Source organism: Schistocerca nitens, chromosome 2, assembly GCF_023898315.1.
Source record: "Schistocerca nitens isolate TAMUIC-IGC-003100 chromosome 2, iqSchNite1.1, whole genome shotgun sequence".
Taxonomy (NCBI): Eukaryota; Metazoa; Arthropoda; class Insecta; order Orthoptera; family Acrididae; genus Schistocerca; species Schistocerca nitens.
In genome coordinates, this window is record NC_064615.1 from 376297942 (window position 1) to 376324320 (window position 26379).

Below are 26379 nucleotides of genomic sequence, written 5' to 3' on the forward strand. Positions count from 1 at the left end.
TGCACGCTTGGGAAAGGTCCTTGTTTCTTTTCCGTCTTAAGTGTACCACAACTTCTGCATCACAAAACAAATGTTGCGTAATCCTCTGTTTACTTCTTTCAGCGCGACACAAATAAAGTCAAGGCTGCGCAAACCGCCCTCTGCTGGTTCGCAGCGACTTACTCAACGCATCTCACAATGGGATTCACTTGGCAGTTCATTTCTCAGTTTATGAACCCAATTTCGTATTTTGGTGTCCTGCATAGAATTGTGTGTCTCGCATCATTCAACGAGAAATCCTGAACTTGTTGAATGCTAGCTATTACAAATACTGGCTGGAAACTATAGAATGAAATGCTGGCACGTACTATGGCAGTTGGCGGTAGCTCGGCAGATAATGTAAGCACGAAGTGGCACTAGCCGCCTGTATCTGGTCACGCGCCTAGTAGAACGCTGATATAAGAGCTTTCGTGTGGAATCTCTGGCGAGACAGCAGAGCAAGCAAACAAGAGCCGAGTTGCGACAACCGACAGGCCGGCACGAATTTTGCGCAGTCGCATCGCTTACACGTGGCTGCAGGGCTGTCCATTCAGAAGCAGAAGAGAGGTCTTGCGAGAGCGCAGACGGTGGCGCCGCGGAGTGGCAGCTGGCCGAACCACACAGTGCGCGCCGCCAGTTCGCGGTAACAAGTGAGGCCGCAGCGCGGGCACAAACATTCGCCGAACGCGTGCCTGCCCCCTCCCCCCCTGCACCTTCTCGTCCAGCACAGCTGTACGGAGAAATTTTCCACGGGTAGTTCTCTCCGTTCACTTTCCGCGTAACACCTCACTGGCTACGGAGAAGTGCTGAGTTCTAACGAAAACAACCAGAATACATATCCGACACCTGTTCCTGAGAGAATCAGGAAATTCTGCGCAAGGAAATGAATTCAATGGGGTACTGTAGTTCACGTAAGTGGACAAAGCAAAAAGTGAGAAGATGAAACAACGATGATCAATTTCGCAGATTATACACTATAGATTTATTAATTTAGTGAATTACTTATTGTATTACAGAATGAAAACGAGGAAATGACATCCGTCTGAATTGTCGACGCTGTATTGCTTCACTCATCGAAGATTTAATTTATCACAGATTACTCGTTTAACTTAAGAGACTGAAAAACTTTCAAATCTCTTACTTGTGGATGTTTCACCAACTGCTGTGGATTAAAAGAAGGCACTGGAGCCCTTTCTCCCTATTGCACGTTCAACGTGGCTGAAACTATGGAAACATCGAAATAAAGGGAAATAACTGACTTTTCACATGACAACAAGGAAGCAGATTAACTTCATCCCTTTAGCGGCCAAATGTGCCATTTAAATGACGACGAAAAAAGTAATCTGTAATTTAACTTTGACCATCAAACTTTTTCTTTGGAAATAACTTACGAAGCTTTTTATTTTCTAGATAAGTGTCGCTCACCAAACACCCGAGAGATGCGTGTTGGGAATTGCTGAGAGAGAGAGAGAGAGAGAGAGAGAGAAAAATGAAAAATAATTGTATAGAACACGTAAGGAAGCAGATGGCTGGCAACAGGGAAAAGGAAGCTCTTTGCTGGATTATAAGAAATACGGGAAGACCAAGATGACTCCTTAACAGAACTGGAGTGCAATAGGTTAGAAAGAATGCAGGTCATCTCTGAAGAGTGCACTCCAAGTATAGAGAAGAATATCAAAAAAGCAAATGTCAAAAGGATCATGATGATGGTATTATTATTATGGTATCATGTTGTTGTTGTTGTTGGTGGTATGATGAGAAATCCATCACACACAAACACGTCTAACGTGTAAATTTTCTGTCACCAACTTGTGCGTGGCACCCAATGAAATTTTGACTATTTCAGAAAGTGTTCGTAAGGTTACTCCTCGATCCTCTCTCACGATGACAACAGCAATGTTGATCTTTTCTCCCGTAAGACCAAGAACTGGAATGCCAAGTCCAGCATTTTTTGGAACTGAATGTCTCCTCTCATTAAACAACTTAGCTATCTTCTAGCTTTGCTGTAGGGAAGAACACACACTCCCAATAGGCCTCCTGCAACATTTCATAGGCCTCAGTTGAAGACTTGTAGAGATGAAAAAGAAATGCAAGGCTGTATGTTGTTCATCGCGCGTCAGCCCCGTTCCTGCGGTTCTTGTTTCAGTTTGCCTGCCTTTCACAGGCGGAAGCTAGGAGTGCCAATAGCTAAACTGTTAGTACTCAAGATTAAATTCTAGCTCGAGAAATTATGACAGAAAAAGTGGCCATTCCTTACTGAACAGCCTAAACACAGATGTGAATCAACTATTGTTATTGTTTCACAACACCTTGCATATTTTATTGTATTTAGACTATTCATTATTTGCAAGATCGCAGATGAGACACTAGAGTAAATAAAGCTGTGTGGACGTGTTATGAATATATATATATATAATGATTTGGCTGACGGGGTGGGCAGCAATCTGCGGTTGTTTGCTGATGATGCTGTGCCGCACGGGGTAGCCGTGAGGTCTAGGCGTCTTGTCACAGTTCGCGCGGTCTCCCCCCCCCCCCCCCCCCCCTCCGCCCCTTCGGGTTCGAGTGCACCCTCGGGCTGTGTGTGTGTGTGTGTGTGTGTGTGTGTGTGTGTGTGTGTGTGTGTGTGTGTGTGTGTGTTTGTGTGTTTTGTTCTTAGCGTCAGTTAGATTAAGCAGTGCCGAAAGCCTAGGGACCGATGACCTCAGCAGTTTGGTCCCATAGTCCTTACCACAAATTTCCAATGATGTTGGACCGTACGGTATGATATCGAAGTTAAGTGACTGTAAGAGGATACAAGGTGACTAAGACAAAATTTCTAATTGGTGTTACAAATGATGGCTAGCTCTAGAAGTGGAAAAATATAAGATAATGGGGATGACTAGGAAAAATAAACCAGTAATGGTCGGGTTCAGCATTAGTAGCGTTCTGCATGACAGAGTCACGTCTTTCCAATATCTGGGCATAAAGTTACAAAGCGATATGGAGTGGAATGGGCGATTTCGGTTTATTGGGAGAATTGTGGCAAAGCGTGATTCATCTGTAAAAGAGACCGCATGCAGGACGCCAGTGCGACCTATTCTTGAGTGCTGCTCGAGTGTTTGGGGTCCGTACCAGCTCGAATTAAAGGAAGGCATCGAAGCAGTTCAGAGGCGGGTTGCTAGATTCGATACTGGTAGGTTCGAACAACACGTGAGAGTTCAGAGATGCTTCGGGAAGTCAAATAAAAATCCCTGGCGAGAAGGCGACGTTCTTTTCGAGGAACACTATTGAGAAAATTTAGAGAACCGGCATTTGAAGCTGACTGCAGAACGATCCTACTGTCCCCAACACATGTTTTGCGAAAGGGCCATGAAGATGAGATACGAAAAAGTAGGGGGTCATACGGAGGCAAATACACAGTCCTTTCCCTCGCTCTATCTGCGATTGGAACAGGAAAGGGAACGACGACGAGCGGTACAGGGTTGTGGTAAGTTCCTATGGGACCGAATTGCTGAAGTCTTCGATCCCTACGCTTACACACTACTCAATCTAACTTAAACTAACTTACACTAAGGGCAATACACTCACCCATGTCCGAGGGAGGACTCTAATCTCCGACGGGGGCAGCTTCGCGAACCGTGGCAAGGCGTCTAAGACCACGCGGCCACTACGCGCGGCAGTGGTACAGGGTACTCTCCGCTATGCGGAGTATCGGTGTACATGTTCGAGTCCTTTTACACCTCACAGTTTTAATGTGCCAGGAGGTTTCGATTTATCATTACATTGCAACATTTTGTTGCATTTATTATTGTTATTATTATTAAAATCTCAGGCTTTGTGGCACATCAAAAGTGGGGACGATGCGAAACTGTATTTGAGGGTGAGCAGAGAGTAAGAAACTTAATGTCCTCCAAATTGTAGATCCAGATTCGCGCCTGCGGGAACGTACCGCGACTACGTTTGAGGTGGATGTCGGTCAGTGCGACTCCTGCCACGGACACAGATGCGCCTGTCACAGCAGGGTGCTGGCTGCCTCGTGACAAGAGGGAGTCGGTTACAGGAAGGTCCGGGCGGTCAGTGAGGCAGCCAATTGGCTGGCAGCTATTAATGGCGCACAGTGGAAGGCCGACAGCGCCTGTCCGCAGATGAGCTGAGCTTCCAGCCGCTCCCCCCCCCTGATCCCCCCTCCCCTCCACTCAACCCTCCCCCCCCCCCCCCCCCCGCCGGCGCCCAACACCGGGTGCTGTCTCGCGCACCGCTACCGCCTCGCCGCCAATCTGCCATCCCCGGCACCAGCTCAGCTCACCGTCTTCAGCACTGAACTAACCTGCTACGTGACAGCGTCGTTCTCACACCTTCGCACGTTTGGTGAGTACGTGCGACAGCTGAAGGACCTGCCCCAACATGGAGTGCGTCTCTACGTTCTGTTCTGTTGCTACTGTGCACTGAACGTCCGTCTCGCGGAAAATATAGCCTCTGGCAGTGCCCGGCGCCGATTAAGCTGCACTAGCTGCCAACATCAAAGCGATTACAGGCCGAGAAGTCGCAATATATTTTCGATGGAAAACAGTAACATCAGACACGCAGATGCGATCTGGAGAGACATTACTGGTGTAATAATTCCGCAGTCGTGAAGAGTGCTGGCTGTGGATGTACTAACGCGGATGGAGATGAGGGGAGATGCAGAGAAGGAACAGAAATTCTATACGCATTGGTCAACAGTGTCGTTCTGCGTTTTCAGACAGTCTCATGCCTTCTAAACTGCGCGTATAGCATTTATAGATCGCTTTCCTGTTAGTATACCTTAAATTTCTCGTAAATAGAATAAGTTGTCCTATATGTGCGTCAGTTCAATAGTGCCTGTACTTGTAGTAAAGCCGCCACGTGTTTATCGTGAAAAATACGCAGAATTCAGAATTTCTCTCTCAGAGCATACAGCGTTCCACTGTTGCAGCCGGTTGTGGTTTTCAGCAGCAAAGGGTCATCGTCTTGTTATGTTTAGGTCAGAAGCGCTTCGTCAGGCCGAAGTGGAAAGCAACAACTCTCACAGGCTATCTTACGCCGCTCCTTGACCCCGACAGCAACAACAGTCGATCTGGCTGCACAGTGGCGCCCTCTTTAGTGCCTCCGCTTATGTACACACGCGCAATTATTTCAACATGGCGTCTCCTTTTCACCCTACTACTTCCTAACCCCCACAGAATTTTTTTCTAACTAGTAAGTCGTTATCGTATCAAGGTTGGTTGAAATACCTCCATGCACTCCAGAATTAAGACTGCATGTCATTTTCTCACCCTCAACCCTAATTAAAGGGTGCCTTATCCCCACGTTATTTATCTCCTGGCACTAACTCTCAGGCATACGAAGTTTGACTGGAAGCGACGTTCTTACATATGAAACGTGGATTTGCGAGCACACTTAGTTAGAAAATGGTATTCTCCCCATTATATTACCTTAGTAGAGTTGGAGTTAGTAGCAGATATGGTGCAGCAACCCCAATTTTCTGAACAAGGTATTGAATAGAATTAATAAGAAAGAAAAGACAGTGTATTTACGAATAGCCTGTCTTCAACTAAAACGAATTTTTCTGCAGTAGGACTGCTTTTCAATGCACCACGTATCATATCGAGCACATAGAAGAACGTTTTCTCTTTATTTTCAAATATTCGTTAAACCTGCCTGGTTCTTCCAATAACTAACGATAGGGTTTATGTATTCCACATTCTTTTAGGCCCACATGTAGCTCATTTACATGCATGAGGTGTCGATTTAATATAAAAAACCGTAGTTAAGACTCATGGCATAGTTCCTTCTCTCTCTCTCTCTCTCTCTCTCTCTCTCTCTATCTATCTCTCTCTCTCTTTCTAAACATTTATCCCGACTGGCAGGGTCTGCTGGTTAATCGGATGTGGCATGTTAATTTGTAAGGGGTGACCGGATGCTCTTCCTGTCGCCACCTCGTACCCCCCCCTCCCCCCTCCAGGAAGGTGTTAGTGTACCCCAACTGTCTGCATCTAGTATAATCCATGGAATAGTGCGAATGTGGTCAGATGTCTGCGATCCGTGTAACTGAGGCGCAACGTGGGGACCAGCCCGGTATTCACCTAGTGGGATGTGGAAAAGCGCCTAAAAACCACATAAAGGCTGGTTGGTACACCGGCCTTCGTCGTTAATCCGCCGGGCGGGTTCCATCCGCGGCCAGCGCGCCTACCCGAGTCCAGGAAGCAGCGCTTTAGCGTTCTCGGCTACCCTGGCGGGTTGTGCATCCTTCCTACTAAAAATTGACGAACGTGATGAGACGCATTGTGGCCAAGCTGTCGATCGATGTTATTGGGCGACCTCTGGGGTGTTTTCTCAAAATCGAATGTGAAGGCTTGTATAACGGAGATAGCACGCATTAACCTCAAAACAATGGTTTTCAATTTTTTATGCGAAAAGTAAAAGTTTTAGTGAGAAATTACAAAGAGAAACGGATGTAGCTTTGTGACATCAACTCAGTTTTTTTAGGCGCATAAGAAGACTTAAAATTTGGTGGTGGTGGTGGTGTTTGTGGTTGTGGTGGTGGTGGTTGTTGTGGTTGGTGATTGGTTGGGTGGGTGTGTGCGTCGGGGGAACCGGTCACGTGACAAAACGAAACGTTCTTTGCATTGCTAAGGCCGGTATTACACACTATCGTATTTCTTTCACGAAGAAATATTTGACAAAGATCTCTGGCGTGGTGCTATTTGGAGTATTTACTGTCGTCACATTTTTCGTCAAATTTCAAGATGGCGGACCACAAATACTTGTTATTACACGCTGCAGTTGCTTGTACCACAATTGCATTGTATGCGCATTTGTGAATAAAGCGACGGAGAAAAGGAAGGATACTTGGGTGCAGCCATGGGTATTACGTAGAGATAGTAAAAGCATTCAGCAAAATTTGTTACGAGAGCTCCAAGTAGAGGAAACATTTCCTAGCTTACATAAATCACTTACAAATGGATGAGAGTGCATTTCAGTATTTGCTCCTTAAAGTGGCTTCTCGTATTACAAAATAAAATACTCACTTGAGAAATGCTATATGTGCAGAAGACAGGTTCACAGTGACCCTAAGATTTCGTGATACGGGAGAGGGTTACTCTAGTAACAATGTAATACCACACTGCACACTAACCACATTAATTCCAGAAACGTGTCAAGCGATTTATAAAGCAATGAAGGGGAATATGAGACGGTAAAGAAATGTTTAGTATACTATATGGGCAGTATGAACAATTTTTATTTTTGAATGATTTAATTGATAGATTTAGTGTTCCAACAATTACAAAATTAATAAAAAGCTTTGTAACTTGTGGCATCCACCCTTCAAAAAAAAGAGAAAGTAAAATGGAGAGAGAAGAATTTTTTATTTATAAGTGTGACCACCTCCTCTATTTCGGCTTACTGAAAAACTGCTTGGCTGTTTCCAGATGTAGCGGTGGATAGCTATAGCTGCGGTTGTGTGTATACCTGCCCATCAGCACAGGAGTAATATCATGCATTGTGCCCCTTGCTAACTCCCCTCCCCCACCTCAGTCGAGGCAAGGTTTTTTTGAAACAGAGTCCTAACCATCACTGGTCTCAACTCTGACGCCATGTTTACGAACAGGCTACAGAGACGTCAAATAGCTGTAGCGATGCCAGCGCTCCAAGCGGTTACATTTCACACTGCAGTGAACGGCGAGGCTCTATATTTGATCATAATTTTTTTTGTCGAAAGGTGAGATTTTGACAAAGTTCCCTATTACACTCTTACGTTTCCTTGACATAAATATTTGACTCCAACTCTCGAATTTCCAACCAAGTAAGGGACTGCTGGACTTCCTTACAGGTCATGGACCGTACCCGCCGTATCTTTGCCGGTTCGGGAAAAGGGCTACCCCCTCGTGTGACTTCGGAGCCGAACAGGGTACTCCGGATCACGTGATCTACGAGTGCCCTATCTTCGATGACGTAGCCAGCGACCTAAGAAACTAGCTACCAAACAATGACACCTATCACTTAATCAAAAACCTAACCACATTTGACATCATAAACCGCCTTGCCAGCGAGGTATCGGCAAAGGTCCTGCGAGAATATCTTAGGGAAAACACATGAACTATTGATCACGACATGACTCAATGCGACCTATCCCATTCCGCCAGGGCGAGGATTGGCCAATCGCCGTGACGGTAGGAATCCGCCACGTCCTGGAACAGGGGGAAGGTGCGCTAACACACGAACTTGACAATTGCACACCGATAGCGACGTAGTAGATAGATAATTCTCAGTAGGAAGCAGAAAGGACATCTCCAAGTAGAACCTGCAGCGATCTTCTAAGGGCCAGGTCGGTGCCAGGGGCATGTCCACTGGGATTAGCTCGGTGGGCACGGCCACATAGTAGGTTTATACAACATGGCACGCCTGTAACGCTGCAGGAAGAAGCTTCTAGAATAGAGTAGAGACTAGATCTTACCCATTAAGTAACGAACTCATCATTTCCTGTAGCATGTAAGTAGACTAAAACTAGAATTAGAAAATGCTGCTAACATCATTGAATCGTATTGTAGATTTCAAGTCCCACTAATGTATAAGGTGGTGGGTTGTTATGTATGATATTATTGGATTGAATAAAGATTTTTTTTTTAAAATATTTGACTTATCAACTCAGACATAGAAATATGGCAGCGTAATACCGACATAATAACCCTCGTATATTTCTACGCGCTCCACCAATGCGGGTTGCTTCTATGTCCAGACTGTCTCTGGCGAGCTCAGTCCTGCTCTGGCTCACATCGAGACAGCATCACATGCTAATACGGAGTGTGGAGGAACAATGGTCGGCCGAACACCGGTAAGCATTTTATCATTCGTGTAGCAGTTGGAGTGTTTTACAGAAAGATGAGGCTGGATTTCGTGGATTTATTGACAGCTTTTGGTGACTCGAGAAGTGTTGTGTATCAATTGAACGCAGTGGCGTTACGAATGAGCTCATTCTTGCCTCTATGTCGCATCGCCTCAGTGGGAAACACGACAGGCGTTCAATGAATTCGAAAGTAAAGTTCTATGTACTGACTTGGCAGAAAATCCTAAGAAATTTTGGTCTTATGTCAAAGGGGTAGGTGGATCAAAACAAAATGTTCCGACACTCTGTGACCAAAATCGTACTGAAACAGAGGATGACAGACTAAAGGCCGAAATACTAAATGTCGTTTTCCAAAGCTGTTTCACAGAGGAAGACTGCACTGTAGTTCCTTCTCTAGATTGTCGCACACATGACAAAATGGAAGATGTCGAAATAGACGACAGAGGGATAGAGAAACAATTAAAATCGCTCAAAAGAGGAAAGGCCGCTGGACCTGATGGGATACCAGTTCAATTTTACAGAGAGTACGCGAAGGAACTTGCCCGCCCCCCCCCCCCCCCCTTCTTGCAGCGGTGTACCGTAGGTCTCTAGAAGAGCGTAGCGTTCCAAAGGATTGGAAAAGGGCACAGGTCATCCCCGTTTTCAAGAAGGGACGTCGAACAGATGTGCAGAACTATAGACGTATATCTCTAAAGTCGATCAGTTGTAGAATTTTGAAACAGGTATTATGTTCGAGTATAATGACTTTTCTGGAGACTACAAATCTACTCTGTAGGAATTAGCATGGGTTTCGAAAAAGACGGTCGTGTGAAACCCAGCTCGCGCTATTCGTCCACGAGACTCAGAGGGCCATAGACACGGGTTCACAGGTAGATGCCGTGTTTCTTGACTTCCGCAAGGCGTTCGATACAGTTCCCCACAGTCGTTTAATGAACAAAGTAAGAGCATATGCACTATCAGATCAGTTGTGTGACTGGATTGAAGAGTTCCTAGATAACAGCACACAGCATGTCATTCTCAATGGAGAGAAGTCTTCTGAAGTAAGAGTGATTTCAGGTGTGCCGCAGGGGAGTGTCGTAGGACCGTTGCTATTCACAATATACATAAATGACCTTGTGGACGACATCGGAAGTTCACTGAGGCTTTTTGCGGATGATGCTGTGGTATATTGAGAGGTTGTAACAGTGGAAAGTCGTACTGAAATTCAGGAGGATCTGCAGCGAATTGACGCATGGTGCAGGGAATGGCAACTGAATCTCAATGTAGACATGTGTAATGTACTGCGAAGACATAGAAAGAAAGATCCCATATCACTTAGCTACAATATAGCAGGTGAGCAACTGGAAGCAGTTAATTCCATAAATTATCTGGGAGTAGGCATTAGGAGTGATTTAAAATGGAATGATCATATAAAGTTGATCGTCTGTAAAGCAGATGCCAGACAGATTCATTGGAAGAATCCTAAGGAAATGCAATCCGAAAACAAAGGAAGTAGGTTACAGTACGCTTGTTCGCCCACTGCTTGAATACTGCTCAGCAGTGTGGGATCCGTACCAGATAGGGTTGATAGAAGAGAGAGAGAAGATCCAACGGAAAGCAGCGCGCTTCGTTACGGGATCATTTAGTAATCGCGAAAACGTTACGGAGATGATAGATAAACTCCAGTGGAAGACTGTGCAGGAGAGACGCTCAGTAGCTCGGTACGGGCTTTTGTTAAAGTTTCGAGAACATACCTTCACCGAAGAGTCAAGCAATATATTGCTCCCTGCTACGTATATCTCGCGAAGAGACCATGAGGATAAAATCAGAGAGATTAGAGCCCACACAGAAGCATACCGACAATCCTTCTTTCCACGAATAATACGAGACTGGAATAGAAGGGAGAACCGATAGAGGTACTCAAGGTACCCTCCGCCACACACCGTCAGGTGGCTTATGGATGTAGATGTAGACTGGGTGGGACTGTGCTGCCAACCACGGCTGAGTACACCGCCGCCCTGTGGATCACCTGTCGTGGTGCCCAGTTCCTGAGCGCCGTTTCCGCCCTCCCGTGTCGCAACTCGAGCCCCACCGCTGTCGCCGCCTGCGCGACGGAACAGCCAGCCGCTGGCGCCGTTGCTGTACGGGCCCGCCGCTGCTACGTCCGCTCTCGCTGTCCCACTTTCCCCCCGCTGGGCCCGGACTGCCAGCGGCCAGGCGGGGCGCTTGGCGGCGCTCGCGGCCGGCGTGCAAAAACAACACGAAAATCTACTTTCCCTGCTGCCGGGGCCGCCATTTCGCCCGACCGCCCCGCCGTTGGCGGAATCGACGGGGCGGTTCGCCAGCCACCGCGCGCGCTAATGTCCTCTGACGGGGTCGCGTCGGTCTAAATCCCATTACGGCCCCAGTGCCTAACTTCCGCAGTATTTGTCACATCAAATACGTGCGTAGTCGACGCACTTCAGCGATCAGGCTGCAAGAGTACTTAGTGTCTATTGGATGGAGTTCGTAACACGGTGGGCACTAGCTGTGTTTGGCTGGGATGGAGCTGTTGTGTTGTTTTGGTCATCAACCGTAAGGCTGGGTTCCCACAGATGTCCACTGTTGTCTGTTACTAGCTATCCTTGTACCAGCCTAACCGATGCAGCCCTCATCGTCAACTGTCTGCCTCATGTTTTACCATGTCCTGCTCCTGCGTTTCTTTCCCTCTTTGATTCCTTCAACTACAGTTACCAGTCACGACTTGTCACAATATATGTCCAACCATTCTCATTCCACTCTCCCCCCCCCCCTCCCCTATCTCTTGCTCTAGCTCGCTCTTCCTACCCCTCCCCCCCCTCTGTTTCATCATGTTTATAGTAGATTCACTGAAGAGCCAAAGAAGCCAAAGAAACTGGTACACCAGCCTAATATCGTGTATGGCCCGCGCGAGCTCGCAAAAGTACCGCAACACGACGGGGCACGGGCTCTACTATTGTCTGAAGTAGTGCTTAGTGCTGGAGGGAATTGACACCATTAATCCTGCAGAGATGTCCCTAAATCGCTAAGGGTACAAGGGAATGAAGATCTCTTCCGAACAGACGCCGCGGGGAGTTACCGTGCGGTCAGAGGCGTTATGTCACGGATTGCGCGGCCCCTCCCACCGGAGGTTCGAGTCCTCCCTCTGCCATGGGTGTGTGTTTTGTTCTTAGCACAAGTTAGTTTAAGTAGTGTGTAAGTCTAGGGACCGATGACCTACGCAGTTTGCCGGCCAGGGTGGCCGAGCGGTTCCAGGCGTTACAGTCTGCAACCGCGCGACTGCTACGGTCGTAAGTTCGAATCCTACCTCGGGCATCCATGTGTGTGATGTCCTTAGGTTACTTAGGTTTCAGAACTACTAGGACCTCAGATGTTACGTCCCATAGTGCTCAGAGCCATTTGACCCATTTCTTGAACCTACGCTGTTTGTTCCCTTAGGAATTCACACACATTTGAAAATTTTTGAACAGACGTTGCAAGGTATCCCACATATACTCAATATTGTTCATGTCTGGGGAATTTGGTGGACAGTGGAGGAGTTTAAGCTCGGAAGTGTGTTCCTGCAGCCACTCTGTAGCAATTCTCGGCGTGTGGGGTGTCGCATTATCCTGCTTTAATTGCCCAAGTCCATCGGAATGCACAATGGGCATGAATGGATGCAGGTGATCAGACAGGATGCTTACGTACGTGTCACCTGTCAGAGTTATGTAGACGTATCACATATCACTCCAACTGCACATGTATCACTCCAACTGCACGTGCGTCACACCATTACGGAACTTCCGCTAGCTTCAACAGTCCCCTGCTGCTGTGCATGAGTTTGTCTCCATAGCCGTACACGTCGATCCGCTCGATACAATTTGAAACGAGACTCGTCCGACCAGGCAAGATTTTTCCAGCCATCAACAGTCCAATGTCTGTGTTGACGGGCCCAGGCGAGTCGTGAAGATTTGTGTCGTGTAGTCAACAAGGATGCACGACTGGGCCTTCGACTCCGAAAGCTCGTATTGATGACGTTTGTTTGAATCGCTCGCACGCTGACATTTGTTGATGACCCAGCACTCAAATATGCAGCAATTTGCTGAAGGGTTGCCCTTATATCACGTTGAACGAGTCTCTTGGTCCCGTCCTTGCAGGATCTTTTTCCAACCGCTGTGATGTCTGGGATTTAATGTTTTGCCGGATTCCTGATATTCGCTGTACTCTTGTGAAATGGTCGTACGGGAAAATCCCCACTTCATCGCTACCTCGGAGAAGCTGTGTCCCATCGCTGGTGCGCCGACAACAACACCACGTTCGAACTCACTTAAATCTTGATAATCTGCCATTGTAGCAACAGTAACCGATCTAACAACTGCGCCGGACACTTGTTGTCTTATATATGTGTTGCGGATCGCAGCCTGTTTACGTAACTCTGTATTTGAACGGGCATGCCTATACCAATTTCTTTGGCGCTTCAGTGTATTTTCGTTCGTAGACTCGGGGCAGGGCGTCTTAATTTCTTATTCGATCAGTGCGTCTTATGTACAAGAAATCTTCTGAAACACCCTCCATGTCAAAAACTTTTTATCTTTTCCTTACTGTCTTTCACCACTGTCCATGCTTTGCACCCATACAGAACCGTACAGATTTTTATGAGCCTTTGCCTGCTCAAAGTTTATATTTTTTAATGTAAGTCGCTGTTTCTTCTCATAGCAAGCTTTATTTGCATCTTCTTTCTTTATCTATTCTGCTTCAGAGAGTGAAAAATTCGTTCACTGCTGCAAGATAGTCTACTCCAGGTTTAAAGTTTAGACGCGCAGCATGTCCACCTGCTGCACAAAACCATTACCTTGGTTTTCCGTTTGCTTATTTGCGTATTACAGCCTTCAGTTAGCAATCGCTCCATTTCATTAACCAGCCGTCCCACAACTGTCGTTCACCTTCGGCAACTACTCCTACTTCATCAACAAACCGTACAACGCACATTTTGTTTCCGTGGCAACTCCTACGTCATTAGTTCGTTACTTCCTTCATTGGATCTTCCATACACAAAATTACCATCAGTGGTGAAGCCACTGTACTTTTGTTGAATTAATCATCTGTGGCTTCAGATAACGTCATTTAAGGAAAACAGTATGACCGGGTGGTGTTTGAATTCCGTATACAACCGCCGTGACAAACAGAGGTGAAGCATACGTTAAGTTACTGGATTCCTACAGGACAAGAGTTGGATTTGGTTTCCTGTTCCGCAATGCTGAATTCGATCAGGCACAGCTTCCCTGCACCTGTACTATGAAGGACACTACACGTTATGTAGTGGTGGCAACTTAGTACAACGTTATCACCTTCCCCCTTCTTATTCAGTTTGAGAATGGTACACAGGAACGAAAATTGTCCGTACCCTCTGAACGTATGTAGTTATAGGCGATTTCTGGAAGTATTTCTAATATTCCTCTGCCAAGACCGTTGAAAGCTTCCTACTGTTCTCATATTTAATTTAGAAAAATGTTCTTTGTTACACCGGCATTACCTTCTAGCGTCTCGACCGTTCGGAGCTTTTTAAACCTATGCATCACTTTACTGTGTAGTCCAGAAATATTTTTGCGGTCCTAACATTTTATGATCGATCTTACTCTACCTCAATCTGAACGTTTTTCTAGTAAGAACCTTCCCAGTGAAACTAAAACCCCTCCTATTACACGAAACTATCAATGTGTCTTTGGCAGAATCTAGTTTCTACTTTTTACACACAAATTTTGGACGCTTAGTTTCCCTACGAGCAGGTATCGAGGCTGGAGATTAGATGGGTAGATCACATAACCAATGAGGAAGTACTGAATAGAATTGGGTAGAAGTTTGTGGCACAACTTGACTAGAATAAGGGATCGGTTGGTAGGACATGTTCTGAGGCATCAAGGGATCACCAATTTAGTATTGGAGGGCAGCGTGGAGGGTAAAAATCGTAGAGGAGAACCAAGAGATGAATACACTAAGCAGATTCAGAAGGATGTAGGTTGCAGTAGGTACTGGGAGATGAAGAAGCTTGCACAGGATAGAGTAGCATGGAGAGCTGCATCAAACCAGTCTCAGGACTGAAGACAACAACAACAACAACAACAACAACAACGACGACAACGTCCGTAAGTGTAAAAATATGTAAATACTGTCTTTAAGTTTGACCTTGAAACGCTGGAATACTGCCATTTACGTCGAAACTGTGCGTACAGAGCAATGTTTAATTAGTGTAAGAAGTCACCATACGATGTGTATGGAGTAGATATTGTGGAAGTACCTTACTTAAAATTCTTCCAGGGAATCTAAGTGTGGCATCAGCCTTCACGGTAACGAGATAAATGCGGTTGTTCCACCTTTAATCACTCCGAAAAAATACCTTTAAATATGTGTCTCTTATAACTGATCATCAATGTCAACGATATGCGAGACATGCCATACAGTTGTATATATTAGGTTAGTGCGAACGTTTTTAGGATTTTTGTTTTACATATTGGTGTTCCATATTTGTACAATTTTGGTAAACATTTTTGGAATACAGTGATCAATTAATTGTTATATTTTGATTAAAGTTCAGTCTTTATCACGTTATGTCTGTTTTAATGAGTAACCGGTTTCGGTTTTCTCTATAAAACCATCATCAGACCCATTGGCTCCCTTGGGTTGGTAGGTGGAGCTCTCCTTGCTGCTGTGCAGTCAACTGCAGTCAGTTGACAACTATCCTAATGGTACTTTTATTTTGATACGCACATCATATTACTTACCCTCTGACGGTATCTCCATACACATCCATGCCCGAGGCGGGATTCGAACTTGCGTGCGTAGCAGTCGCGCGGTTCCGGACTGAAGCGCCCAGAACCGCTCATCCACCGCGGACGGCGAACCTCATCTGTCTTCGACTGGAATAAATTATGTGTGCAAGTGCGATAATGCTCTCTGAATCGTTGCGTAGCGTGTATCTGAGGCGGGACGTGGGTACCAGCCCGGTATTCACGTAGGGGCATGTGGCAAACCGCCTAAAACTACTTTCAGACTGGCCAGCGCACCACCTACGTCGTCAACACGTTGACTGCTACGACGCCGCCGGCGAGCAGCAGTGCCCAACGTGTTAATATGCACCAAGCCGATTCGAACCAGGACCGGCGCGCCTCCCCGTCCGGAAGCGAGCGTTTTAACGCGCACGCCTATCCGTTCGTGTCATATAACCGTGTAGCTGGTCCTATATTCAGTACGTGCGTGTTTTGTTTATTGATCAATTGCGCCCAACAGTGTCGGGGCTTTCCCGGAAGTCCAGTCTAACATAAAACGTCACAATGAATTGCGTGTATGCTATCAGCAGAGGGTCCACGGCGAAGCAGATGCCGCATCTGGAGGTGGCCCAAGAAGAGGAGGAACGACACACAATGAACACAGCAACGAGTGCTAGTCGCGCCATGCCAGATGACGGCCTAATCTGCCGCGATGACTGGCGGCGGGTCTGCAGCAAGCCGGAGGCGGAAGTACCGCGCCAACAGCCACAGGTGCTGCCACCGCCACCGCCACCGCCCCGCCGCCCCCTAACGAGCGGCCTTCCGCCCACGCAGTTGGCCGGCCTTCTCACGACAGATGGCCCCACTGCCGCGCGCTGGACGCTCGTCACCAATTCCTCCCTTGCCGAAATCGCCTAGCTCCTCCCGTAATGGGCCCACTTATAGCATGCGTATTTGTCAACAAACTTCCTTCTTGGTTATCCACGCACTCTACGTGCTGCCATTTCGTCTTTTATTTGTAGGGTCCTGGCAAAACCTCAGACTATGGTTTCATTATTAAATACGATGAAAAAATACGATGGTTGGATTGAGCCCGCCGATAACGGTCGTCGTTTTGACTCATGACGTATCTGATTGGTATATGACGTGATACGTGCGTAAACAAGGAAGCGAACACCAACAATATTTATGTTCCGTCTACAGCGTAATGTAACATCAATTTCAGACTAAGGGCGGCAGTGTATCCATGGGTTCGCTAAAGCGAGGAACGTGATGTCATGAAAGTAATTCATGTTAAAGTGGCTCGCCCAGCTAGCCGCGCGGTCTAACGCGCTGCTTCCCGAGCGGGAAGGCGTACCGGTCCCCGGCACGAATCCGGTCCCCTGTGGATGGTTTTTAAGGCGGTTTTCCATCTGCCTCGGCGAATGCGGGCTGCGCGTGGGGCGGCGGAGGGGTGGGTGAACTGCTGTGGCCTGTTGTGGGGTTGTGAACCACTGGGGGCTACGGCGGGACGAAGCCTCTCGGTCGTTTCTAGTTGCCCAGTTCAATACACAATACATACATGTGATAGCGAATGTTTGACGCTTATGGCATATCTACGCGTGAGTTACGTTCCCCGTGGTGACGCCGCTATGGATCAAAGCTGACGGGTGGTATCGGTCAGCTCAGTATTTCCCCACAGGGGTGTCTATTCCTTAACTTCTAACAAGGGAACCTCCCCATCGCAGCCCCCTCAGATTTAGTTATAAGTTGGCCTTGATAAACTGAACACAGATCAATTGAGAAAACAGGAAGAAGTTGTGTGGAACTGTGAAAAAATAAGCAAAATATTCAAACTGAGTAGTCCACGGGTTGCATAGGCAACATCATGGACAAAGTGAGCTCAGGAGCGTCGTGGTCTCGTGGTAGCGTGAGCAGCTGCTGAACGAGAGGTCCTTGGTTCAAGTCGTCCGTCGAGTGAAAATTTTATTTTCTTTATTTTTGCACAGTTATTATCTGTCCGTTCGTTCATTGACGTCTTTGTTCACTGTAATAAGTTTAGTGTCTGTGTTTAACGACCGCATCGCAAAACCGTGCGATTAGTAGACGAAAGGACGTGCCTTTCCAATGGGAACCGAAAACATTTGATCGCAAGGTCATAGGCCAACCGATTCCTCGACAGGAAAACACATCTGATATATTCTATACGACACTGGTGACGGCATGTGCGTCACATGACAGGAATATGTTCTCGACCCACCTAACTTGTACACTTGGCGAAGGGGTAAAAAGATTCTTCTACCTTGCCCGATTTAGGTTTTCTTGTGGATGTGATAATCACTCCCAAAAAAGTGATGAATACATAAGAGTTTGTCACATAAACTGAAAATTAAAAAATCAAACTTTTCACTCGATGGAAGATTTGAACCAAGGACCTTTCGTTCCGCAGCTGCTCACGTTACCACGAGACCACAGCGCTCCTGCGTTCCCAGTGCCCTTGACGTTGCCTGTCTTCCCATGAACTACTCAGTTTGTATATTTTGCTTATTTTTTCACAGTTCCACACAACTTGTTTTCTCAATTGATCTGTTTTCAGTTTTTCAAGGCCTATCCACTGTGCCAACTTATAACTAAACCTGAGGGGGGTGCGATGGGGAGGTTCCATTGTAAGGCAAACTAGTTTCGGTACTCACTACCCTGTTTCGGAGCAAGGATGGGAGTATCCTACTGGTTAGTTGCCAACGTCCTGGAGATGTATTCGGCGACTGGTAGATCACAGAGAGAGGGGGCATCTTGGGCCGCCAAGACTACAGCTGGAGTGTTTTCGTTGCGCATTGTCTAACGACCTCTAGGTGAACGAAGAACTGGCCATGACCGTGGACATACAAGGAGCAGAATTTGCTACTTGAAGAGACGTTATACTTTAATGTCATATAATGACAACGTTACAGTCGTCGAGAATTGGTGAAGTTCTACTAATGATGATATCACTGACCATGACTGACGGCGTACATGTTGTTCACTCACGTCCCAGTGTGAGTGTGTGAGTGTGGGCGCGAATTATCAGCGTCACGCCCCAATCAATAGCGTCTGTTGTTGACCACTGAACTGGTGTATGTTTCACACGTGAAGTCACTCTTCATGATCTCTAGCGTTTCTGCTATCGTGACATAACAGTCTGGTGCTTGCTGATCCTTACCGACGATTCCTTTAGACGTTCCAGATAATCTGCCTTGCCCAGCCCAAAAAGGTCCGTACATAATGTAGTTACGTTTCTCGGCAGGGAACTTAGTCGACCAACGTGTCCTCCTTCGCTCCTTCCTGATGACGTCTAATGGATTCTACGAGCTCTGGGCTTACTCAGAGTTGTTACTGGGTAACCATAACAATGCTTCAGCAAAACTTAAGTTATACATGTCACTACAATATATATGCAGTAGCAGCCAGTGCATGTCTTCCAACTATTTAACTACATCTGAAGAGAGTGTTGTAGGATGGCTTAAGATTATCTGGTAAAATTTGTGACAATTGTTTTTCATGAAATCTTTTACTTGTTATCAATCTCCCGGTAACAACTCTAGTCAAGACGGTCGGTGATAAATTTTTACTAAATTCCTGTTAAACTGGTGGCTATTATTTTCAGACCATTTAGTTAGTACAGATTCGCAGTAATCTGATACAAGTGTAATTGTCAACGTGTTTGGAAAAGATGGCATCATAAAAATGACGAATGATACGCTTTGGACAGTAATAAAACGCAGCGGTAGATAGAACACGTACAGTGCATATTTGGTAAATGTAAACACATGAAAATTGTTGACTAGCAATGATTACAAAACTTATTCGATAAGTAATGTGCAAACTAAGGTGGAACTAGAAAAGATGCGGAAATTTGAGTGATCCATGATAGAACAAACCTGAGTAGAGAGGAAATAAGTGGATAAAAATGAAGGCACGTAGAGCCTGGTGTATGTATAGACTATTGCTTACTACGCCGCATGTAAAATCAGCATAGAGTAGACGAAATTGATACAGGATAGAAACAAATCGTGTGTTGCGTAAGGCCAGCCGAAGGGTATGCCTACACTACTACGTACACATTCCTTCAATATCCGCTTCTAAAGAGTAGAAGCTAACATGCTGTAACACGAAGAAACTTTGGAAGGTAAATTATTTTTCAGAACCATGAGTAACTCGACTGCAGCGATAGAAATATTTGTACTTCTCTGTTCATATGGGTTGGCCAAAGTATGAGAGGGGGGTGGGGGGTGGGAGAGGAATATCAATAGGGACAGTGCGGCGCTGTTTTTAATTACCGTGTCCGGACAAACGGAAAGAAACAAGGGAGCCGTGGACCGTGGACCGGTGGACGACACTGCCGCCGGAAATGACACCGAAACGAGCTCCCGGCTTTTGATTTACGTCTGAAGCGATTAAAATGCATGAAACTCGTGGTGCACCGACAGATTGCATTATCGAGCCACCAGGCTGTAAATCAAGCTGTCCGCGACTCAATAAAATCATAGACCGAGACCTGGAAAATGCTGCTTGCATTCAGTTTTGCCAGTACTGATGACGCCGTCGCGGTTGAAACAGTTGTTGCGTTAATCACGTCACTCTTTGGGGGGGACAAGGCGCGATTTCAACAGCTTCTGTGTTTTGCCTTCCGGCAGAACTAGCGTTCCGTAACCTGTTCGTTAATTAACTTACTCAGTCGAGCGTTGAACGCTGTTTTGCTGCATTCGATTTGCAAACTCTAGAGATTAATCGCTCACGCGTTAATATTCGGGTAGCTGAATGTTTTGCCCACGTGGAATTATACTATATTTTGTCTGTCTTACGTCCTGTACGTCCAGGTAGCACAGTGGTTGACACACTTTATTCACATTCTGGATTATGGCTGTTCAAAATCCTACCGGCTATTCAAATTCAGATTTTCTGTGGTTTTCCTAAATCACTTGACACGTATTCCCGGATGGTTCCTTCCGAAAGGACACCAGAATTCCCTTTCCCATTGAACCTCCAGTCCCAGTTCATATTCTGTTCGTAAGGGCGCCTTCGTCAACGGAACGTTAAACCGTACTCCTCGATCGCTCAATCCTTTGTTGAGTCGTTAGTTCCTTAATAGGCTCCTTCCAAACAAGAACCATAAAACATACATTTTCGAACATCCGATCGCTATACCCTTACGTTGTGACAATGGCACATCTGGTCTACGTGAATGCACGTCCGATGTACGAAGGAATAGAAAGACCGTGTAAGATTAGAAGTAAGTACTGAAGATTTATCTTCGCCACTATTTTTGTCGGAGATTTGTATTACGGTTTTTCAGCTGAGAAAGGATTTGTTCTTTAACAGACGTTGCATACACTGTTTACATTTAATATATTCTTATTTTTTGCGCCTATTTTCGTGGTTACAGTGCCATTTTCAGCAGCTGGGCTGCTAGGCTCTACACATAAATCAGCACTAGCGAACGGGGAAACTACTCTCGAAAAATTAAATTTAAATATCTGAAATATAAACGGTGTGTATCTGAGGAACTTTTGTTTCCAAAATAAATACTGAAGTGATGAAAATGGCATTTAAGAAGTAGTGTTGTGACTAATAATGCAAAATTTAAAACAAAATCACGGTTCGGCTACTTCATAATAAAAAAAAGAGCGCGAACTACCGTGGTTTAAAATTCAGGTAAAAAGACCACGTAGTTGTTTCTTTTATATTTTATCTAGTTTTACATTATCTGAAACGGCTATTTTTGGCTGAACAATTTATGTAAATAAGGTGAACCAAAACTCCAGTTCCAAAGGTATTAGTATGGAAAAAAGAAAGAAAGTACGCAGTGAACGAGGGTTATAAAACGCATACATTGTGGGCTCTGAGTACTTTTTCATCTTCACCACTGTGAAAAACATCTCTTGTACTGAGCAAGTGCTCATACGCCCTTACGGTACGCACTTTGCAGTCATTGTTTGTTGGAGACTTTTCTCTTGTTTTCGTCCATACTATCACTCGTGGAAATCTGTCGATGCAGTTCTGGTTTACCCTGTATAATTTCACTTAAACTGACCGATATGGAGATTGAAATAACTTACTGAAACTATCAGGCCAAGGTAATTTAATTGTTATCGAGGAGCGTGACAAATTCCACACGAATTACGCTCAGTTTTGCAGGATTCATGTTTACTTGTTTACTGACTATGTGATACATCCCCCTCGATTAGACGGCCTGCTTGTTTCTCGGGTGTTAAAAGATATATTGATGGACCTGTCCGCCTGAAAACAGCTATATAGTCGAAAACGGTAAATAGTTGTTTGTTTACATTCGCAGTCTCATTGAGAAAAGTATCATATTACAGGCAACTCTAAGAAATCTTCGTCCCGAAGTGGGAAACTACGAAAGGGCAGTCAAACGAAAACGAGGCAGATGGGAAACAAGAAAGTATACTGTTTATCACTTCAAAAATTATGGTCATAGCTGTTAATACATTTATCGCACTGTGAGGGGAGACGCTGAATGCCTTCATGCAAAAATGGTTGCGATTGCAGCCATGATAGTACCCAGGCGCGAACCTCCCCGTCCGAAGCAAATCTACGTACTCCAAAACGAGAATAATGGAATATAGTCGAATTAAATTGGGTAATGCTGTGGGAATTAGATTAGGAAATGAGACGCTTAAAGTAGTAAATGAGTATTGCTATTTGTGGAGCAAAATAACTGATCATGGTCGAAATAGAGAGGATATAAAATGTAGACTGGCAATGGAAAGGAAAGCATTTCTGAAATAGAGAAATTTTTTAACATCGAGTATAGATTGAAGTGTCAGAAAGCCGTTTCTGAATGTATTTGTATGGAGTGTAGACATGTACGGAAGTGAAACATGGACGATAAATAGTTTGGACAAGAAGAGAATAGAAGCTTTAGGGTGCTACAGAAAAATGTTGAAGATTAGATGGGTATATCACATAACTAATGAGGAGGTATTGAATAGAATTGGAGAGAAGAGAAAATTTGTGGCACAACTTGAATAGAAGAAGGGATCAGTTGGTAGGGCATGTTCTGAGACATCAATGGCTCACCAATTTAGTATTGGCAGGCAGCGTGGGGGGTAAAAATTGCAGAGGGAGACCAACAGATGAATACACTAAGCATATTCAGAAGGATGTAGGTTGCAGTTGGTACTGGGAGATGAAGAACCTTGGACAGGATAGAGTAGCATGGAGAGCTGCAACAAACCAGTCTCTGGACTGAAGACCACAACAACAACAACAACTACTACTACTACTACAAAAATATAGAAGTCGCATGGAGAGGGATGGAAACAGTATGAAGGATGGGTAAGGGCCTCCCAAATGTTGCCAAAGATTGTTTGGTAAGCTGCAGCGATTCCGCTGAGAAGCCCTAACACATCCTCCATTCATTTGCGATCTTTGGCCATGCGATTTCCGTATTTTTGGAACCCTGTAGAGAGGTTCAAAAAAATGGTTCAAATGGCTCTGAGCACTATGGGACTTCACTTCTGAGGTCATCAGTCCCCTAGAACTTAGAACTACTTAAACCTAACTAACCTAAGGACATCACACACATCCATGCCCGAGGCAGGATTCGAACCTGCGACCGTAGCGGTCGCGCGGTTCCAGACTGAAGCGCCTAGAACCGCTCGGGTACACCGGCCGGCCCCTGAAGAGAGACATTTGTGGCCGTTTGCAGAAAGAGGTACACGCTTGGGTACAATCGAAGTTCCGTAGGGCAACCGCAAACATTTTTCCATGAAGGCATTGACCGTGTTGTCTCACACTGGGATAAATGCAGTAACAGTTATGACGATCACTTTTGAAATAATGAACCTTTTCCATCTGCCTTTTTTTCATTTGATTGCCCTGTATAATTTCCAACATCGACAATACAATTACGACCAATTGTTGAACATTCCGATATGAGCTTTCAGGAGAACATACACACTGTCAGAACACAAATGCTGTCCCAAATATCCTTGTTATCTCGCAGGCGTATCCTGTTCACGTGACCTCCACAGTGGAGATCGTAGAATCGACGTTAAGCCGACGGACAAAGCAGGGACGGTCTGCGGCCGAGAGCGTCAGCGGCACTCACCTAGTATGAGGTGCAGCTTGGCCTCGGTCTGGAAGGCGTAGTGCAGCGTGACGAGGAAGGGCGACTGGCGCACCGCCTCCAGCACCTGGCGCTCGGTGCGCGTGTGCTCCGTCGTCTTCTTCTTCTGGATGATGGTCGCCTTCTTCAGCACCTTCATCGCGTACAACCTGCCGTCGTCGGGACCGCCGCGTTTCCGCACCAGGAACACTTTGCCGTACGCTGCAACAGGCGCAAGGGAGAGAACGCCGTCATTTCACTGAGAAAGCTGTACAAGTCCACACATAAGAAAACCATTTCATAATCTTTAGGAGAAAAAGTTAATACTCAGCACTACAAGTTACTTAATTATTTAACAGCGAGCGGGATGGGCTGCTGTCGCCACCAGAGCACCAATGGCAGATAGCCGTTGTCGGTTCCTACTCTCTGTTGCCATTTTTATTGTGCGAAGTGCTGTACCTGCTAGTTACCCAGAAGGAAAGTTTTCCATACGCAAAATTATCGTCTGCTCCAAGGGAGTGGGGCGGGGGGGGGGGGGGGGGGGGAGACGGTGACCGAACTCCGACTATATGAAATTAAGAACGAATTTCTGACATCCTGTAACACTTTTTTTCATTTCATTTAGCGAACAATTTAAAGTCCTTTTGCCTAGGATGTTAAAGTTACAAATTTTTTCATGTGATAGGATAAACTCTTCCATATCACACGCAAATGAAGTTTTCAACAATAAAAATCAAAGTACTACTACTACTACTAATAATAATAATAAAACACCTTCCGGATCACAACTTTTTATTTACCGATAGCCGATTTCAATCCGCGTTGCAAATCGACTTCAGATCTAGGCTAGAGCGAAGGTGCAATAAGAATAATGATTTTACAGACGTGTGATATTACAAACACTTGTCTCACAGGTAGGAGAAATGACAAAATATTACGAACCCTCACATTCCTGGCGCCGCGATGTATAGTTTGCCAACGTCGTGTGAAAGTGTAACATAAACAACAAGGTTGTGATGCGGAATTTTGTTTCGTGTAGCCACGTGACATGTCCGTAAGTCATAGATGAGTACATTAGAACAGTGTAAAACTAGTTTACTATATTAATGAAATAAAAAAGTAATAAAAATTCACATTTAAAGGAGTAGGTAATAGACAAAAACTAATGGTAGAATTTTACATTTTCGTTCTTGTTTAAATATTTTAAAAAGCTAGTGAAAAATTACCGAATTATATCTGAGACTAAGAAATTTGATTCCATTTTAATGAACTAAAACAGTAATACACTGAGGACTCTTACTGTAAGTTTAAAAAACGGGAAGAAAAATGAGTCTATAAAGTTACGTAACTAGGTTCATTTTTCTTCCGCTTTCTTCAACTTACAACGAAGGTCCTCCTTGTTTTTCATTAAAATCAAGGCAAATTTCTTCAAGCTGTATATATGTTCGGTAATTTTGCACTGGTTCTTTAAAATACAGTATGCAAACAAGAACGAAAATGTACGGTGCACAGTGTTCAGTCAGTATTGCCTTTTTCTAAATCTGATATTACGTAGCGCAACATTCACCCTGAAATGTAGTAAATTAACGTGTCCTACAAGTCTGAGTTACTCTTAATTCTTTCATTTGTATATGGAGATACAGTTTTACACTGTTTTAGTGTATTCATCTATGACTGACATGTTACGCGACTATACGAAAATTTTTTCCCACCACATCCTTGTTTTTATGTTAGTTTCACACAACGTTGACGAACTACAATTTGTGGCGCCAGCTATATGAGAGTTCGTAATACGCTGTTATTTCTACTGCCCAAGAGCCGTCAAATCATAATGGTTATTGCTTTTTGTTCAAACCTACACCTGAAGATAATCAGCAACTTAGACTGAAACCGTTTGCCGGTAAATAAAAGTTGTGATACATGACATCAGTTACGAAATAATAACTTACAAATAAAAATTAATTAGCTACCCGAAACGGAGGATGTTAAGTTAGAAATTTAGTAATTTATTCAAGCTGAAGGAAGTTTAAACATGATAGGGAAGATTTAAAACGAGTTGTAGATTCCCATCACCAGAGTCCTACAGGAGGCGACACACATCGAAAGGACATCGAGCCAAGAACGCACTGTGGGCTCGTGTGATGACTAATCTTTGTGCCTACTTATACTATACATGTTTTACTCGGCTGCCGGCACAGTAACCTGTCACAGCTTATGTACTAGGTGATTTGGTCAAGGAAGTTTTGATAGTGATCTGTATTGTTGTTTCGATCACTTTCGCTGTCTTGCTCTGAGATGTCTGGCATGTTGATCGTTTGTGATCTCCTCGGTCTCACCTCTAGTGTATTCTGTTGTTCTTTTATGTACTGCTAGTGCATGGCGTCTGAAATCTAGTCTGCCCTGCTATCTATTTCTTTTTACTCAGTTCCGTCTGTAATAGCACTGTGTGAGTCCTCGTATGTATGCAGGAGCCGTCTGTCATGTGTAAGGACTGTGCAGTGCTCTGGGGAACATCTCCCCTCACCAGTACGTCCTTCCCGTTCACTGACATGTCTGCGATATAAATGCAGTGGGTAAGAGAAATGTTCAGTCTGTGAGAGGACACCGCCTCCGCTGGTACCGATGTGTCTCATTTTCTAACCGTTGCCTGATGTTGGTGAACAAGGTATGAACTCTCCGAGCCTGCT

The 26379-nt window shown here is 45.2% G+C and overlaps 1 protein-coding gene across 2 annotated transcripts in view; it reads right to left on the reverse strand.

Annotated features, from left to right (window-relative positions):
• LOC126236206 (ribosomal protein S6 kinase alpha-5-like) overlaps positions 1 to 26379 on the reverse strand; it is a 428729-nt gene that overhangs the window by 182802 nt on the left and 219548 nt on the right. For both annotated transcript variants that reach the window (XM_049945320.1, XM_049945321.1), the window contains exon 3: positions 23696 to 23914. In XM_049945320.1, the coding sequence (XP_049801277.1) occupies positions 23696 to 23914 (219 nt within the window). The remainder of the gene's footprint in view (positions 1 to 23695; positions 23915 to 26379) is intronic.